At 39.2% G+C, this 15646-nt stretch overlaps 3 protein-coding genes across 5 annotated transcripts in view; 1 reads left to right on the forward strand and 2 right to left on the reverse strand.

The window, feature by feature from the left end:
* The first annotated feature begins 21 nt into the window (after positions 1-21).
* On the forward strand, positions 22-3426 carry LOC111338180 (uncharacterized). Its single transcript, XM_022944612.2, has 3 exons — positions 22-539; positions 1529-1661; positions 2785-3426. Exons 1-3 carry the CDS (start codon positions 22-24, stop codon positions 2983-2985), a joined length of 852 nt encoding a protein of 283 aa, XP_022800347.2. The 3' UTR covers positions 2986-3426.
* Positions 3384-12249, reverse strand: LOC111338177 (uncharacterized). Of its 3 annotated transcripts, none has more exons than XM_088733818.1 (11): positions 11864-12249; positions 9762-10112; positions 8460-8847; positions 8072-8232; positions 7535-7606; positions 7118-7417; positions 6743-6994; positions 6405-6466; positions 5159-5479; positions 4536-4735; positions 3384-3794 (listed from the first exon to the last, which is right to left on the reverse strand). In XM_088733818.1, exons 1-11 carry the CDS (start codon positions 11949-11951, stop codon positions 3662-3664), a joined length of 2328 nt encoding a protein of 775 aa, XP_088589944.1. In that variant the 5' UTR covers positions 11952-12249; the 3' UTR covers positions 3384-3661. The 3 variants fall into 3 exon arrangements, with proteins under 3 accessions (XP_088589944.1, XP_022800342.2, XP_088589943.1); XM_022944607.2 differs by having other exon boundaries at positions 7547-7606; positions 9756-10112; XM_088733817.1 differs by having other exon boundaries at positions 9756-10112.
* Positions 12250-12988: 739 nt separating this feature from the next.
* LOC111338147 (phosphatidylinositol-3,5-bisphosphate 3-phosphatase MTMR6) overlaps positions 12989-15646 on the reverse strand; it is a 12009-nt gene continuing 9351 nt past the window's right edge. The window contains exons 14-16 of the mRNA XM_088733819.1: positions 15474-15600; positions 14114-14557; positions 12989-13529 (exon numbers count right to left, since the gene is read on the reverse strand). Of these exons, the coding sequence (XP_088589945.1) occupies positions 13395-13529; positions 14114-14557; positions 15474-15600 (706 nt within the window). The 3' untranslated portion in view covers positions 12989-13394. The remainder of the gene's footprint in view (positions 13530-14113; positions 14558-15473; positions 15601-15646) is intronic.

Here is a 15646-nt window from a genome sequence, read left to right on the forward strand (position 1 = left end):
TTGGCGCTCAAAAGTATAACGATGGTTCTCCTTATTTCTACTTCCTTCTTGTCTGGGAATCTGGAAACTGGGGAAATGAGTCCGCAAGTTTTTTCAGCAGCCTTACTTCGAAAATACGAAGCATTGTGGGTAATTTTGCTTTCCAAGATGGCGGCTGGTAGTGTGAGAACTTTTCGTAACTTTTTCAACGGAAAAAGAACTCTAGTCGTTCTCCGTACAGGCTTGAAATCCAGTATACCATGTATGGCTATATTGAATCGTCCATATTGTGACAGCTCTCCCGAAAGTGATCCTGATGGCTTGAAAGAACGTTCTCCGACTATTGTGAGTAGTCCGTTATTCAGCGGTCAGAAAATCACGCCGAAAAGATTCCAGCTATCATTTGAAGAGTTCCAGCAGCTGAGGAGAAAGTTGCGCACAAAGCAGAAGCTGGCCGGTTTGCCGATTGGTGTGACATTTCTGTTAGCATCGAGCACCATCACTGCTTACATGTTCCCAAATATTTTCGATGCTACTCCGGAGCAGATTGAACCGATATTGTATGTTAAGTTTCCTTTAACCCTTTGCAGCCTAATATCAGTATGCATATTCTCCATACTGTTCTCTATTCATTTCTAAACTTCAGAATACCCGGCCACTCATTTACATGTCATTGAATAAGAATAGCATCTATTGTGTTATGCTTCATTCTTCAAAGCCTCCCGACACATGTAAATGATGTGGACGGGTACTCTGAAGTTGCTCCATTTCTTTTGGTACTGACAAGGAGAATTAGGTTACAATCAAAGCGTCTAAGCTTTGCGATCGTTTCCTTTATTCACATGTAATTATTTTAATCAATGATTCAGCAGTATTACTGTTAGGAGAATTTAGATGCTGGTCACTCATAGTGTTTAAAGGGTTGAAATACCTTTATGTAAGTAAGAACTCATTTTCACTCATCACAGCTCTCTTTTTTCAATTTTTTTTTCTCCATTTCCTAAACCCTTACTTTTTGGGAGTATTTTTCACTTTCCACTCTTAAAGTTATTTTTTCTCTCCCAGCATTTCTGTTTGGTAAATTCAACTGCCCACAGTGGTTTGTATGGGGCTATAAGTTCAGTGTCTAAAACTGTCAGCTCTATGTGATAAACTAACTTGACATCTGAGAAAGGTTGGGAAGTCTGAAGTAAAGTGCTTATAATCTCATTTTCACTCCCCTATTTTTTCATCCAATCACTTCTCATTCCTGTGTGTCGTTTATTGTCTCTTCATGTGTTTACAGAGGAATGACAAAACTTACGTTACATGCAGAAATTTGGGCAGATCAGTGAATAGAAAGTGGGAATGGTAGCAAATGAAACTTGGACCCATTCCATGGTCCCTCAAACCATGGACCCTCAAACTTGGACCCATTCCATGATTAAGCAACTTCTATAGCATACATGAGAGCAGACCTCTTTACTTGCTCAATAACACAACAAGACCACATTACATATGAAATTAAAGTGTATATTGGAGAGTCATGTTGTTTCCTTTCTATTTTCAGAGGAATGGACCCAATAATTTTCTGTGGTTTGTGTGGCGTGGCCAGTGCTGGTGTTGGGTTTGCTGCTGGAACTGTGGCATTTAAATCAGTTTGGAGGTTGTTTAACAAGGACTTGGCGCAAAATATGCAAGAGGTATGTTTCTTTGCTGACCTTTAATTGTAAATTTATAGTTTGCAAGTACTGGTGAAAAAAATTTTTAACAGGGGGGGTGGTGGACAGGCATTATAAAAGAAGGGAAAAATGATATTGTATCTTCCCATATGTCCCTACCCCTGATCTATCTACTCTTGATCTCAATCAAACTGAGACTCCTTCACTGCAGGCTGTAAAACTTTTTTCATTGTTCTCTTATTGTTGAAATATACAGTTGTACATGTTTTAAGGGGCACCATATAAAATGGTCACTAGTGGTTTCAAAACAAGCTGGCGACTGCTAGAGTTCCAACGGCTACTTGATTGTATGTCGCCGGCTACTCTGGTCATAACAGTCCGCTTGTGACAAACAATCTTGATTATCACAGCCACCTACTTTTCCAGAGTCGGCCTCCTACTTCAAGACATTTTGAAACCCGTGGGTCACCCTTTATGAAGGTGTTGGTTTTTCAAAGTTGTTCAAAGGGTGGGTGACACTGTTCAACAGATTAATTGCTATCTAGTGGAGGAGTGTGAACAAAATTTATTGCGCTAACCAGCAGATAGAGATTTCTCTAGTTGATGTAATATTTCAAAAACGAGTGGGAGTGCTTCATCGGGGTTTCCAAACACGAGAAAACTGATCAGTGAAAGCATGAGGCCTATGGCCTTGTGCTTTTATTGTTTTTGTGTGTTTGAAAACCCAGATGAAACACGAAGCACAAGTTTTTGAAATTGCTTCTCAATCGTGCATCATTAGCCAAGAACAATGAAAAAATTCTGACTGATTTTGGCATCAGTGGGGTTTGACATTTTATCAAGCTCTAGGGTTTGATATTTCATCAAATTATAGTGGAAAAGCCTCTGTCCAGTGTTTCATCGGGGTTTCTAAATACACATGTGGCCAAATTGGCATATCGTGATTGGTTTGTAACGTCATGAATTATTAATGAGTTTGAGAAAGTATTATCCATCCTTTGAACAACTGGGGCCAGATAGAGATTTATTCAGTAGATAGCTTTATCCATCTTTTCATCAACTGGGGGCTGAACTTTAGTTGCAACAATTTATGTTAAGAAAGAAAAAAATGTTGAGACTTCTTTCTTTTTATCATGTTTTGTAGCGTGAAGCTGATTTCTTGGAAAGGGTAGCAGCCAGAAGAGCTTCATCAAACAGTAAATTTGAAGATGACTATTATGGGGAAAGTATTAAGAATGTTAGTGACTACAGGCAGTGGCTAAGAGAGCAACAGAAAAAACAAAATATCACGGATAAATACGAAAACAAGGAACAATCTAAAGAACTTAAAACAGAAGCTGCTTGAATGACAACAAAAGAATCAGGAAAGTTCTCTGAGAACTGATGAATATCCCCAAAATCATTGACAGATGAATATTCCTCCATTGCCTTCTTTAAGGGAATCCACAAGATAGTCAGTGAGGTGTTCAGTGTAGTTCACCTTTAGAGTAATTTGTATGACAAGATATTTAGGGCTCCATTGCATGTATGTCATCCAAGGACTTTGTTTGTGACAGTATTTTATTGCTTCAAAAATAAAAAGCACATGTTTATTGAGGAGAATAATGATGAGGACAAAATGGAGGACTGTACATTATTTCTAAGTTTTTTTTTCCGCAATCCGTTGATAACAGTTGAAAATTGATCTGCATTGTAGGTTATTATGTTCTGGGTACTATGAATCCAAAAATTACCGACACCGCGTTAAAAAATCAATTTATTTTATTAAACTTTTGCCACTGTGAAATGTTATTGTAATGTTTGAAGTGTCTGCCTCGTATATTACAAAAATTCATGAATTGTAGATGAAATGATTGTGATAAGCTTCTTCTCACGATGCATGACATCCAAATAGCCACCAAAAAGTAAGAGTTTTTACATTTTCATTCGCTTACGACAAAATTAAGTTTGTTTTTCTCTCTCTTTTTTTTTTTTTTACAATAATGTGTGGATACAACTAAACGAAAGTGAGATAAATTACTTTATCCATTGTGTGCAGTATGTGATCCAGTACTTGTTCCAGGCCCTGCATTACCAGAAGAAGACTGTTTGGGAACAAAACTTGTGAAAACCTTTCCATTGATTACGAAGGTATCCTCCGTTTTGGGGATATCCCTAGAAAAAAAGAGAACGAAAATAAACACTTATTTTACAATGAATAATAATAATAATAATAAAAACAACTAAATGTTTTTTATGATGGAACTCCACCAGCTCGAAATGCTAAAGGATCAACTTCAAAACTGGGCCTGTGGTTGCACATTTTGCAAAACTGTTAGTTGATTTCGCCCACAAATGCTCTGTCGTCCTTTGGTTTGAGTTGTGATACAGTTTCTGAGCTGATATGCGATTTGAAGCTGGGTTAGCTGCAGGAGAAGTATGTTTCAGAAACCATAACTTTTTTAACTCCACCATAAAATTGCATACAATTATGACACAACATGCGTTTTTAAATTCCCCCCAAGAGTATCCTGAAAGTTCGAATATTGTCTTCATGTGTACTACAAATTAAACCATGCGTGCCGCCATTTTGAATCAGCTTAGCAGCCTGGCTGCTCCTATTCTTCCCCTGTAATCTAGTTTCACAAATGGAAGCTACACTGAGAGGAATTCTTTACTCTAGTGATAAACTTTGCCATGAAGAAACAGCACATTTAAAGACAGTTTTTAACAGTTCAATTATTCTTTGGAATCTCAAAACGTGATAAGTAGTAAATTATCATAGTTTCCTTTTGATGACCTTTTCAATTGCCTCAAATTTTGCTTCTCTTTAATTATTCTCTCGCCACAACTTTCATAATTCAAGGAGCTAAGGGCCCTAACAACTCCTAACATACAAGAGAAAAACATTCGTACCGTGGTATACTGAAGCAGGGTGGTCTCCCTGTTTTACTCCGTTGCTTGACACAGTAGGAGCACAGACACCCCACATGGGGATTTTCGCCATGATCAAGTGCAGACCGACCACAGATCACGTTCCGGACAAACTGTATATCCATTTGAAAAGTGGGCTTCACAATATTCTTTGCAAAGCGTTTGGCATCCAAGCCAATCAACTGAGTAAAATAAAGATATTTCAGTGAAAATAATGGAGAATCAAAAAACGAATCCTTCGTAGGAAAATGGTTTTGGAAAGGACCACAACAAGATATCGTACGAACCCAAGGCAAATTGGAGTTGAGTATCAGACCGTTTAGTAGTAATCATTATCATCATCGTCGTTATCACCATAGTAACAATGATAACGGTAATAGTGTTGTATTGACCCAGTAAAATAAAAGTTTTGTTCTTGTTGTGGCAGATGGTAACCACGAAATTCAACGGGGCGTTTAGATGTGGACCAAGAAGCGTAAAAGAAAAAATGCGATATTGCTTGAAAACAACTATTTGTTACGATCAGAAAAATATCATTATGAATTAAAATCGATTCTGAGCGAATATTTTCTCAAGCTAACTGTTTTGTTTTTCAGAATACTTACATATCTTTTGTAATCGATTTGTTTTCTCAAATCTCTTGTAATCCTGTCCGAGCGTATAGTGGAGGCCACGACCTGGATCGCGTCACTGAATGAAGGGTTGATATATTCCTTTAACAATTCCTTTATAACCTTAGGTCTTTCCTTATCTCTTTTCATTTTCTTTGGATCAATAGGTGTTGGTAAAATGACGGCCTGTGCCAAAGCGACTCCCTCTGATAAAGAAGTGTCAGATCGCAGTGAAAGACCCTTACGGATAATACGTAGACGCTTGTTACGCTCAAAGTCACGTGCTTTGTCCATTGCCTCATCCAATATAATTGACTTGAACGAAACAACAACAACAAAAAAAATGCATGAATAAGAGAAAATAGAGGAATTTACTGTATAGAAAAGGGTACAATTTCATTTTGAGGACGTGGAAAAAAAAATTCAGTTTGACCTGCCAAAGAGGCGTTTTTTAGACGTTTTTGAGAAGATTTGAAAACGTGCGGATAGATTAGCGGTCCTTCACCTCCCCTACCCTTCGCGCTAACCACGCCCTTGGCTTAGCTCCCCTTGTAACGCTAAAAAGATTACACTTGCTCCAAAGTTGACAGATAGTCATTAGAAGTGTTAGTTGTATGTTGTGTTGTTGTTCCCCTTCATCTATCTTTCATTCCTCGTGTCCCCCTCCTTGGAATAATCTCTAGTGCGATAACCCAACCCCCCCCCCTAAAGAAAAAACGGCTGCTTCACAACATAAAAGTGCAGACTATGGTCTCATATATTATTTATTTCATTTATCATCATCATCATCATCTCCAAACAGTTTGTATACATTCCAAAAGTTTCTGTGGTTACCTTTGCCAATAACACACTCTCCTCCAAGGATTTCACTGTCATCTTCATTCGTTCCTTAATCACTCTTCTCTTCTCCCTGCTTCTATTAAGAGCCTGTTTATTCCTGACAAGGAATAAAGAGGCTCTTGATAGAAGCAGGGAGACGAAGCTTTGGAGAATCTTAATAGAGGCTCTTAATAGAGACTCTTAAACAGGCTCTTAATAGAAGCAGGGACACGAAGCTTTGGAGAATCACCAATCCACATGTGTGGATTGGTGATTCTCCAAAGCTTCGTGTCCACCAACCAGAGACTTGCCTGAATGAATTATTCAAAGTCAGACAACTTACCACCTTACAATCGGGACTAAATTGTAAAATCTCAGTTGACACATCTGTCCTTATTTGATTACCGTACTTTGTTCTAACCTTTTCCAAATCCGTTGAAGATGATGGACGGCTTGTCTGAGCAGGAGGCAGGGATGGTTCGCCTGCAGATCACACCATGCGTGTTATTACCAGAAAGATAATTATAAACTGACATTGTACTGACTCATGAAATATAATAGCTACTTACATCAAGCAGTCGGAAGGCTGGTACAACCGTGGTGCTTATGTTGTATAACGAAAGATGTTTTGTCGCGAGCGAAGAACAAAGAAAAAAATCTTAGTCCCAAACGAGAATTCAAACCTCGGATTTCGAGCGTCAACGCTCTGTCACTCACTTTTCTTCTTTTTATGTAGCATTCTCTTTAAATTGCAATCACCTGATCGCTCTTTAACATCATTATCATCTCCTTCTGTAGCCTCCGTTGTTAAATGATTCCTACTGACGTAGATCACTTCAGCGGACGAGCCCTCATTTTCTGAAGACAATAACGGCTCTTTGCAATCGTCGTCATCGTTGATTGTGATGGTGACGTCATCGCTGACAGCTACTGGTGTCTTGCACGACTCAGAGGAGGAGTTGGAGCCACCTGTTTCCGTGGTAACCATGCTGTTCAGTTGACGACAGGCCGCTATATCACAAAAAATAGAAATCAAACAAACGAGATTGTATCAGTTCTTTTTAAAATCACACCATTGCCTTATTTCGATCCATCATCCAGGAATTTATTTAGCTGTCGATAAACTTATTTTACCTGAACTGTTTGACGATTGAGGGGGAGCCGCCTGCTTTTTGTCTGGTTCAACTTTAACCTCCACATCACTTGATGAGGAAGATCCAGAGGATTGCGGCATTTGCGGCATCCAAAAGCGCAGATAAGAATCCTTACGGGAGTCGATGAGGGTTATATAACTCAGAGAAGAACCAATTGTTTGGGTGGACAGTTGCGTACCGAAGGAAGAGCACAGTGATGGCGCTGACATGGATGATAACGAGGCGGGCTGCGAAGAATCGGAGGCCTCCATATCTACTCGTACTTCTCGGCCGTGACCACCTGTGGTGAAAATGAACAATTCTAATCATTTCAATTAATCAATTAATGATTGCTTATGCTTGTTTTAGATCTAGAATTGATTTTATCGAGCTTTGCTTTACTTTTTTTTTTCCTTACGTTTAAGTATACCTTTGGCCGGTGGATATTGAGAAACTTCCAAATTCAGTCGTACGTTTTTACCTTGTGGATCTGTGACAAGAATAACGAACAGTTTTTTAGTGTTGTAAACCGAACAATGTCTGCGTTAACGCTTTTGGTCTTGCTTCATGTTATATCACTTATGTTCACTTTACATCGCTTCATTTCTCGTCACAACACTTGACTTTAAGACTTCGATTCCAGCTGTTTGAACACCAAGGAAAACAAGTTAATACCCTTACGCTGTTATCAAGAAATTTTAGCTTTTTCTTCGGAAGTGTCAGTGAAAATATTCTTGAAATGACGAGTGAAATCGCTCCGGTTAGTTACATTCCTTTTCCTTCTAATTTGCGAAAAATCCCATGGTAAAAAATTAAAATCACTTGTCCACATCTACTGCAAACTGAAGGTTTTTTTTCGTTCGCTGTTTGTTTTACGCTCTCTTTCTCACTTTTCAAACATCTCTATCATCCTTAAGTTCCAGGCTTTTTCATTTAAGACTTGCACTAGGTTTACCTTCCTCTTCTTCTTTCTTGTTTTTCTTTTTCGATCCTTTCGGTTTTCTTTCAAAAATGATATCTTCATCAGTATCCTCCGCGATGGCCTGGAGTGAGGCTGATAACCGGACTCGTTCGGGATCGCCTCGATCTCGTCCAATTCTCTTCCTGCAATTTTTCCTGTAAAGGTTTCGACCGACAATCACATCCAAACTCACTAGAAAACAAACTGGAATTAAAATTCCAGTCCACTAACAGACTCTCCCTCAACCAACCAACCACGAGTCTGGGTTGACTGACTGGATATAATATTTTGAACATGTATGTTAAGTGAGCCTTTTCTCTTATTCAGATAATTTTTAAATGAAATGTGGTCCAACTGATGACCGATGAAAAAGATTGCTTACCAAATGCGATAAAACACAGCCCCAATCGCCAGAAACAGAAACATTCCTCCTATAAGTCCTCCAACGATAATCAGGGAGCCATTGTCTGCTGGATCTTTAGTCTCAGTTTGGGACTCTAGTCTCCCTTTTTTCTTCTTTTTTATTTTTACTTTTCTTTCTTCATAGTGAGACTTGAGTCCATAATCCATGGCTGAGCCCCATCGGGGTCCAGCAGACGCCATGTTCCCGGGCTGAGTATTTCTCTCTTGTTTTTGTTCCGTAGATGTGCCACGCGGTTTGGATTCGCTGCCTTTTATCCTGGGGTGATCATCTGGTCGGTATGATTCCTCGTTACCTCGACCGGACGATTTCTGTCCAGTTTTTCCTTGGATGCCACTTTTGGCTACATCTTATTATTTGAAGAAGAAATTTAAGACTTGTCAGAATTGAACTATGACAACTAATATTTAATATTAGGTTGAGAAGAATCTAAACTGATTGCTTAGTCTAATCTGGCTCGATGTCAAGATTAAGGTCATTTCTCTGAAACAAAATCTGTGCCGTGATTGGCCTAGCTCTCTGAATAGAACCTGTTCGGTAATTGGCCCGGGTCACCTTCTAGCAGACCACACACAAAACTGAAGTAAAACAAGTGGTCTCCACTGTTAAACTGAGACCCGAAGTTATTTCATTGCAGTTGAATGAACCGTTAAGGTACTGGATCATTTCTCAAAGATGATTTAAATTCAGTCTGAAGTTAAGTCTGAAAAAATGAGAGCCTATGGGTGACACGTCATGTTTCCTTACACTTTCTAGTTGTTTTCACGAAATTGTAAGAAATAGACAACTTTTTTGAGAGACATGTTTCGGCATGCTTATGCCATCTTCAATCAATGAGTAACAGAACGTGAGTAGTTATATAACAGACAAGTAGATGAATAAAATATTTACAGTATAATGTAATACAAAAGCGGGTACTAATTACAACGTGATAATTATTCATCTACTTGACTGTTATATAATTACTCACGTTCTGTTACTCATTGATTGAAGATGGCATAAGCATGCCGATGAACATATCTCTCAAAAAAATGTCTATTTCTTACAATATTTATCATACTTGCTACTACTACGACCTTATGGAATTTCACGAAATTCCTTTAACTGTTTTAATAGTCACAGATAATGTACTCAAGCCAGCTCTCCACCCAGGCCATAGACACAATGAGCGCTTTGGAAAGATCGATTGACTTTCCCTCTCATTGACAGAAGTTGGCATTCTGGTTTCTTGATATATAATCATCGACTTTCTCTTACCCGTACCAGGTGCTTTCTGAGAAGCTGCAGTGTCTCGTCCGCGCTTGATGGCTTCCTTTAAAAGGGATTTCAACTTTAAGTTTGATGGAAATTTTTTATCACTATCAGGATGCTCTAAGATGTCTTCATTGGCAGCTCTTCTCGTTATAATTTCCTCCCAGTTAGCATGGTTATTATTCGCTGCCGATTCCATAGACTTGATGTCTTCTAAATTTTCTATAATGGCCTGTGCATCGTCTGAAATTGTGCGGGGCGTCTTTCTGGTAGTAGCTGATGTGAAGACGCGCCCCCCAAGGACGGCAGAGTCAGGGCTGAGGGCCGAGTTATCTTGCCTCGAAGGTCTTGGTGAAGCTGACACTTGAAAGAGAACCCAAGGGTTTCATAACATGTTTGTTTTACACTTTCTGGTTATTCTCTAAAGTGTAAATATAACCTACGGCGATTTTTTTTTCCGTTTTTGTTTGTACGCTATTTTCAATTTTACTGTATCACATCTGAGAGAGCAGACAGAAAACCAAATCAAATGCATTGAATCGACATTGGACTAATAAAGTTGGTTATGTTAAAAAATGTTCCTCTGGCTCTCAACCATTCGGACTATGTTGCCGTAATTAAGGAAGAATCAAAATCTGATTGGCTGATAGCCGGAGATAATTGAGCATTGTCAAATTGTTTGAAAGATCCTAAAACTTAATAGATGATCCGCAATTGTTATCTTATACTTTCCAGACGTTTTATATATGGCATCACATGTAAAAGTATTTATACATTTTTTCTTTCGTCTTAATCCAATATTTCGTGCGCAATATAGGATGAATAGAGGTGCCTTAGAATAATTAAAAGCTTTTTCCCTCTATCCCTCTCTCCGCTAAACTAAAAAACGCCATAAGTGTGTTTTAGAAAGATGAGTACACGTACTTTCATTCGCATTAAGGTTTCCCAGTTTCTTACTGACCAATAATCCATAACAATTTACCTCATATATAATATCTGGCTTCCTGAGTAAGTTCTTTTTCAAGTTTCAGGTTCACCCACATTAACTAGTAAAGATGTATACGTGGGAGATCCTGACACTTAAAATAGAACTGCAAGTTTCCTGATCGACATGTATTCGTACACCTCGGTTGTTTTCAAATTGTATGTAATTTAGCATTCAAATACGCTTGTTCAAAATTCAATACAAAAATAGAAATTTTGGGTGCGCATAATAAGAAAGAATCGATGGCCCAACTCAGTTTCTTCTGATCCTGTTGTCTCTTCTGACTACCCTTTTAACACTGTTTCCACTAGAATGAATCGTTTCGAGCCCTGATGATTTTTCCACTAAAATCCACAAACTAATAATAACTTAATATTTATATTGTGCAAATTAACATGTGGATATGATCAAATGCGCATCACAACAGTTTTCGGGGGACTTCGGCCGGACTGCATTAGCAGTTTACAGAAAAATCGAGGGAAACTTATTTGAAGATGCCCCCTCCCCCCAATTCCCAGTAAACAGGCCAGACCACATCACAGTAATCTCGTGAGTGGGTTCTTTAACGTCCCCTGCCTAACCATACTCTTAAGTTTCATCGAGATCCACGTTCTTTTGTAATGGATCCTATTGGGTTTTTTTTTTTTTTTTTTTTAAATGCCGTAAGAATGAAATAGGAGTAAAAATGGAAATTCAGCAATGGACTGTCCTCTAAGTGGCTTTTCTTGTCCGCTGTTTCCAGGTTGAATTGGAATTTAAATGTTAGTTTTTTTGTGGTGGAAGGAGACAAGAGGAGAGAACAAACAACAAACCCAACTTGTGACGCTAGGTTCGCAGGAATCGAAACACCATGGCTACAGTGCCGGTAGGTGAGCGCTCTCAGCATTATCCCTGCCCCACAGTGCACTAAAGTTTGATCGAGATCAACGCTCTCTGCAGCTGTTCTTATTGCTTTTCCCTATTGTTTGAAATGCTTTTTGTTTTTATTTTCTCATCAAATCATAATAGTTTGACTGTCAGTCAAACCTAAAAACCCCGATTGTTCTGACGTAAAGTGAAGCCGTTACACCAGAAAAAAGGCCGCGAACGAGCAGAACACGCGCAATTTCAAACTAAACACTATCCTTACCTTCTCTGACGCTGAAGCAAATCAGTATAAAAAGCAGAATACTGATACAAACTTTTTCCTTCTTCATAATGGACGCCGAGTTAACCATTCGGTAAACGCAACATTCTCGCAAAGAAGAAATGAGTAACTAAACTTGTTTGACGTCATAGAGACTAATTACACTCATTAGTGACGTACAGTGTAAGAATGATCTTGCACGTGCACCAGCATGCACCAGGCGTGCGCACACCGCCTGAGCATGCGCTCTCACTTGACCTGGTGATCTCAGCTACTAATTAGAACAGAGGGGAAACATCATCATCAACCAATGAGAACTCAATAAAATATTCAGCCCCTCTAGAAAATGTATCATACAGTTTCCTCTATTAACACAAGTTTTCTATTTGCAGAGCTTTCAAGCCTCGCACACTAAGCGTAAGACTCACGCAATCCAATTCAATCTCACGCTTTCACGTTGAAGCCGTTATTCCTCGCGCATTTAAGGCTTCTGATTTAAATTGTTGTTTTTGATACAGAAAACTGCTTTTGGAATCTGTCCGACTGAATCATTTCTAAATAACCACTTTCCAAAATTACCACTACTTTACAGAGAATGATTCGCAATGAAAGACCGGGCAAATTTACGAATGAAATTATCGCATTCCTGTTAAAGATCTCGTAAGAAAAATTTAATAAATCACAAGGAGGGGGGACATAAAGGTAAAGTTGAGGACAGGTAGAGAAAATAAGAACACGCAAAAAACTTCAAAAAAAAGAAAAACGTCATTACATTTTTTATCGAAATAGCGTAGGAAAGTAATTTATGGAGTGCCTCACTATCAAGTATCATCAGCAATTGACCAGGCAATTGCTGAAGCCAATCATAACAAACTAAACGTCACAGGTAACCAATGAGAACTCAAAGTAGCCAAATGTCAACGCTATGAAGCGCGGGAAAACGCTAGTGTCTAAGTTGGCTTTGAATCTGATTGGTTCAGAAAATGGGACGGGTTTTCTAAACCAATCACAAAGCCAAGAAGAGTAAAACCAGTACGCTTCGGGATTACCTTCAACACTTGCAAGTAAAAAAGAAACAGGAATGCCGCCTCCCCTTTACAGATACACTAGAAAATTAAATTCGATGAGTTTCAGTGTTAAATCTCCATAATAATTTTTCTCATTTTAACACCAATCTTTTTGTACATTTAACTTGCGTTGACAACCATTAATTTTCGTGAAATGGCTTGTTTCAAGGTATATTCTCTATTATAACCATTCATCGACGTAAAAAAAATTTTTGTCTCTTTTCCTGAAATTAACATTACTGTTTAAGTTTGTTGCCCATCTTGCAGCCTTTTGCATACTTTCATTCAGTCAAGACGCGTGCAGGATAGCATGCAGGTAGCCGTTTCCTTGACAACTGCTCCTACCGTGAGGCCGCTATGTGCAATTTTTCGCGAATCCGTCTCCACTGATTGAGCACCTGGAGCAGGCGTCTTTTCTTGTCTTGTCTTAAAAATCTACCATTCGCACATAATCGCGCGCAGAGTTTCTATTTGAATTTCTTGAGGACTTTGTAACATTGCTTGCAAACAGGAACACGATTGTCTGAATAATGTCCAGGAAGCGAACACTGTTTGTCGATGCATCTTTTACAAAAAACTTCTCCACAGTTCCAACAATGATACTACGGGGAAAAGATTCAATCATTAGGATTGTAAAAGTCAATTAAACAGAAGATATCAGCAGACTGACGACTCGTGCACCTAATACCTCATTCACAGCAAAGCTTAAACACAGTTTAAAGCTGTTTTGTTAAACACGGTTTAACACTGTTTTCCTCAAGAAACCTCTTAAACCGACGTTTGTTGACTTCAAATGAAGCACATTGAAAATACAATCTAGCGACCACTTGAAACCTGTGGAAAATTCAGTTTTTCAGTTCTCTGTTTCTGCTGTTCATTCAGTTAAAGCCGTACCAATACACACCGGCAAAGCATGTTTACTTAAACCGAATTCAGGTGAATGAAAATCAGAAACAGACAACTGAAAACCTGAATTTTCCATAGGGTTCAAATAGTCACTAACTTTTATTTTTTTTTTTTAGTATTGCATCTGATTAGCTGAGAAAATGGTTTGAGTTGTCCAGATCACTCACAGAGCAAAAAAACAAACAAACAAACAAACAAAAAAACAAACAAACAATGCATTGCTTTCGACACTCAACTGGAGTTTCTTTTAAAGCAATGATTACAAGGCAACACCACTTACCTTCCGACTAAGAAAATCAATCGGAGCCGAGCAGGTGGAACATTGGTAGACATCTCGAACTGATTTCCACTCCAAAGCAAACGGTGGAGCAGATTGAAGAAGATCTTTCACCGTTAATCCCTGACGTTTTAAACTTTTCTGCAACTGATCCGATACCAGGTCCCCGGTCCCGCTGTCTTGATTTGCGCTGCTTGCCTGGCTCGCAGATGAACTAGGCGAGGAAGACGAGTCATTCACGTGACTGTTTAGTAATGAATTGTTCTTCAGTGTTGTCTTGAGGTCCATACTATTCACCGAATTCTCAAGCGAAGCTAGGTCATGTGACGAATCCCTTGGCGATTCGCCTTCAGTACGGAGACATTTCATTTCAAGTGAATCCACAAATTGGGCGTTGCTTTCAGAGTCACTTGTAGGACTGGTCAGTGTTTTCATCATTTCAACCCGCTGTTGAGGCGAAGCCAAACATCTTCATGTACATCAAACTTCACTGCAATAGACTACGAACAGTCTCTCGTTTTCGGCGAAGTAGGTCGGATGAGTTAGAAAAATCAGCGAAAAAGAAATAGGAATTGCAGCTAGCGCGCCACGCGGAACTCTGGGAGTGAGGCGATTGAAAAGTAAGTCTCTCGGACAACCATGATCAATCAGGAGTGTTGACAAGCGTTGAAACGTATCACCGCTTCTTGAGAGATTTCCAGCCGATAGTCAATCGTATTTGTGCGCTGCGAGCGCCTCACAGGTCAAAGTCTCTAGCTTAGTTTGTACCCTTCTATTGGTGCGCCTCACTCCCAGAGTTCCGCGCGGTGCACTAACTACAATTTCAAAATTTTTTTTGGCTGATTTTTCGGAATCGCGCGACGGACTTCACCGAAAAGGAGATGCTACTCGTAGTCTACACTGAAGTCGAGCCCACCAATAATCAATAACCTTAACGAAAATAGAAAGTAAATCTCCTCGCGTTTTTTGAAGATTCGCTACATCTTCCTCGAGTATTGTTTCTTGCACAATTCGAGTGCGAGAGCCACTTTGTTAAATGGTGACAACATCACGAGGGAACAAGGCCCGGGGAGACTCAGAAATAACATGTACCATCCTCCCTATCCCACAGACAAAAGATGAGTGACATTTCACTTCCACCTAGTTACCAATATGAATGAGTTGGACTTGATGTGTGAAACTCGGCAATAACGTCTACCCTCCCCTCCCTCCCTGCCTTCCTATCCCACAGACAAAACATGACTGACAATTCACCCACGACTAGTTACCAATTAAACCACCCTCTGGAAAATGCCTGTGACCCGATGCCTGATTCGGATCTGTACCTCGATGCTTAAATGTAATAAAACCAGACTCTACTTACAGAGGAGAGAAATTTGATGTGATCTTGTAGTGAGTCGTTATGATCAATGATACTGCTGAGTGCATCCAGAACTGTCTCACGCGGGTGAACGTCGTTCTCATATCGATTATACATTGATCGCCAAAACCTATCAAGGATAAAAAAACAAAATTAATTAAAAGGTAGAGTTACGC

The sequence above is a fragment of the Stylophora pistillata genome, chromosome 9 (genome assembly GCF_964205215.1).
Source record: "Stylophora pistillata chromosome 9, jaStyPist1.2, whole genome shotgun sequence".
NCBI classification, from domain to species: domain Eukaryota; kingdom Metazoa; phylum Cnidaria; class Anthozoa; order Scleractinia; family Pocilloporidae; genus Stylophora; species Stylophora pistillata.